At 58.9% G+C, this 3,025-nt stretch overlaps 1 protein-coding gene across 1 annotated transcript; it reads right to left on the bottom strand.

The window, feature by feature from the left end:
* Positions 1-27: 27 nt before the first annotated feature.
* On the bottom strand, positions 28-957 carry LOC117800570 (signal peptide peptidase-like 2C; the record flags this gene model as incomplete). Its single annotated transcript, XM_034653120.1, has 1 exon — positions 28-957. A coding segment is annotated over exon 1 (917 nt), but the record flags the coding sequence as incomplete, so codon positions are not given.
* Between the last annotated feature and the right edge of the window lie 2,068 nt (positions 958-3,025).

Consider the following 3,025-nt stretch of genomic DNA (forward strand, 5'->3'; position numbering starts at 1 on the left):
CGGGTCCGCCGGCCGGCCACGGCCCACGGCCACGGCTGCAGGGGCAGGCAGTGCACCAGGGGCGCCAGGCAGCTGTAGAGGCCGGTGCCCGCGCCCAGGCCGAAGATGGCGATCATGACGTAGACGAAGCAGTCGTAGAGGAAGTAGAGCAGCAGCATGATGGCGCAGGACATGGCGACCACGGCCCCCGTCATGGCCGGCGTGAAGTCCACCGGCACGTCCTCGTCGTCTTCCTCCTGTGCCCCTGGGGCCGCCACCGCGACCCGCTGAGGGCGCCCGCCCGGCCCCCCTCCTCGTCGGGCCCGGCGCCGCTGCAGCCGGTCGGCCTCAGTCAGGCCGGCCCAGTAGCCGCCGGCCGCCACGGTGCCCACGGCCAGGACGAAGATGACCACCATGTTGTAGTCGAAGATGGGCTCGGGGGGCGCGTACAGGGCCACGCGGACCGCGGCGCTGCCGCGCGTGTGGCTGAGGATGTCGAGCATGTCGGTGTAGCGGAGCACGGCCACAGGGATGGTGAGGCCCGGCAGGGGCCGGTGGGGGTCCTGGGGGGCCGGGGAGCTGTCCGAACACTGCTGGCCGCCGACCCGGCTCACGATGAGCAGCCCGTGGGCACCTTGGCCCTGAGCCAGCCAGCCCTTGGCATAGAAGCTGCAGTTGCCCCACATGACCATGGCGGTGGTGTGGTGGAGGGGCCGCCGGTGGGGGAAGCTGGGCTGGGCCCGGGGCGAGGGGTCCCGGCCTGGGCACCAGGGTGCCAGGGTGCCATCGTGCAGGGGCAGGAGTGGGGCATGGTGCAGGTCCCGGGGTAGGGTGACATAGTCGGAGCTGAACAGGATGCAGTAGTCCTTGCTCCAGTTCTCTGACACCACGTGGACCACGCCGTACTCCCCCTGGGCCACGGTGCTGGTGAGGAGGAGGAGGAAGAAGCAGCCCGGGAACGCCATCCTCCTCAGCCGCCTGCCGCTGCCACCTCAACCTGGCAGCTGCTCCCAGGGGGCTGGGTGTGGCCCTCTGTCATAGAGCAGCCCTGCCTCCCATCTGGGAAATTGGAGCCACACCTACCTGGTCACAAAGCGGGGCAGCCAGGGCCCGGGGCTTGGCTTTGGAGCACAGGGTCCTTCTTAGGTGCCCGTCCCCCAACCCTGCCTCCCGTAGAAGGTCCCCTGGGTCCCCACTCTCTGCTCAGCTCCTGGTGAGCCTGGATCAGGTGATCTGAAATAAGAGGTGAGAGGATGGGGTTGAGGATCCCAGACATGAATTCTGGGCCAACTTCGGCCCTTACAGAATGGGCAACTGGGCAAATGCCTCTGCTTTCTGCACCTGTTTCTTCAGCCACCAAGACATGAGAACACTGGACTAGAGGGTTTCTAAGGCCCCTGGGAGCCCTGACCTCAGTGACCGTGCAAATTTTTATTGAGCACTTACTAAATGCCGCATACTTAATCTGTACTCATCGCGTCCTTGCGGGACGTATTACTATATCCAGCTAGCCCAAGGCTGCTTGGCGTCCTCCAAAATCCACGCTTTTTGTAGCGACACATGACCAGAATTTCATTTCTAGCTTCCCTTGGAGTTAGGAATGGCCATATGGTCAAGTCCTTGCCAATGGAATTGAGTAGAAATGATGTGAGCCCCTCAGGAGCCTGGACAGAGACCACGAGTCTCCTCGTTTGTCTCTTCCCTTCTCACAAGCCAGTCATGGGAAGGCCATTGACTGTGGTGAGGAGGACATTGTCCTAAGGGACGGAAAGAGAGGAAGGAAAGGAAGCAGGACCCTGGATGTCTGCATGGAGCAGTTGTATGGGATGCTCACTATAGACTCTTGGATACATTATCTTCCTTAAGCCCTTGCCTCATAGTGGGTCTCTTTGTTACAACAGGTTGACCTTACTTGAACACCTGAGCTCAGAGAAGCCCACCCCACAGGCGCCTGCCCCAGTTCTCACATCCAGCTCCCACACTGACCCCTCCCTTAGGCCTCGCTCTGTCCAGGGAGCTGCCCGGCTCCTTGACTGCAGAAGGTTTCCTGGCCATGCAGCTCTGCCCCCTGACTGGAGGTCTCGCTTGCTGCTTGTTCTCATCTTTTGGGCCTGTGCCTCCATGTTCTCTCCACCATCATGGCCAGGAACAAACAGGCCCCTTTCTTAGCATTCATGATCACAACTCAGGTCTTTGTTTATGTGTTTCTTTGTTTATTTTCTGTGTCTCCTTGGTTGAGTTCCATGAGGATAGAGACTTTATCTATCTCTCTGCTGCTCTTAGATTCTGGACTAGCAAATGATACTCAGAAAGTACGTGTGGGATGTGTGTGTGAATGACCTTGCTTTTCAGTAGAAGAGACCAAGGCCCCGGGCAGTGAAGAGACTTTTCCAAGGTGACACATGAGTGGTAGAGATGAGACTGAAACCCAGGCTGTCGGGCAGAGAAGCTTCTAGCTAACCCTGATGTGCTCTGCACAGGTGACTGTGGCTGGCCCACTTGTCCCAGATGCCTGGGACTGGCTAGCAGAGGGGTGTGTTGAAAAAAATCGGTTGAAGAGGGGACTCTTTGGAAAGTCACCTCCATACTTCACATCTGGTATTTGGAGGTGAGACCTTTGGAAGGTAATAGTGTCATGAGGGTGGAGCCCTCAGGAATGGGATTGGTTTCCTTATAGACACTGGAGAGATGATCTCCCTCTCCACCTTGTGACGATCCAGCCTGATGGCAGCTGTCTGCAAACCAAGAGAGCTCTCACGAGGAACGCACTCAGCCAGCACCTTGCTCTCACACTTCCCAACCTCTTGGAGCTGTGCGAAACTGTACTCATTGTTTAAGCCCCCGGTCTATTTGTTATACGGCCCATGCTGACTGAGACAAAGTCCAGAATCAAGGTGTCAGCAGGGCCATGCTCCCTCCGAGACTCTGGGTGGGACCCTTCCCCATGTCTTCCCTCACCCCTTCCTCATTTGGGCAGTGGCTGGCGATCCTGGTGTCCCTTGGCTGCAACCACATCACTCGCATCTCTGCCTCTGCTGTCACAGGG

This window comes from Ailuropoda melanoleuca, unplaced genomic scaffold, assembly GCF_002007445.2.
Source record: "Ailuropoda melanoleuca isolate Jingjing unplaced genomic scaffold, ASM200744v2 unplaced-scaffold72637, whole genome shotgun sequence".
Lineage (NCBI taxonomy): Eukaryota > Metazoa > Chordata > Mammalia > Carnivora > Ursidae > Ailuropoda > Ailuropoda melanoleuca.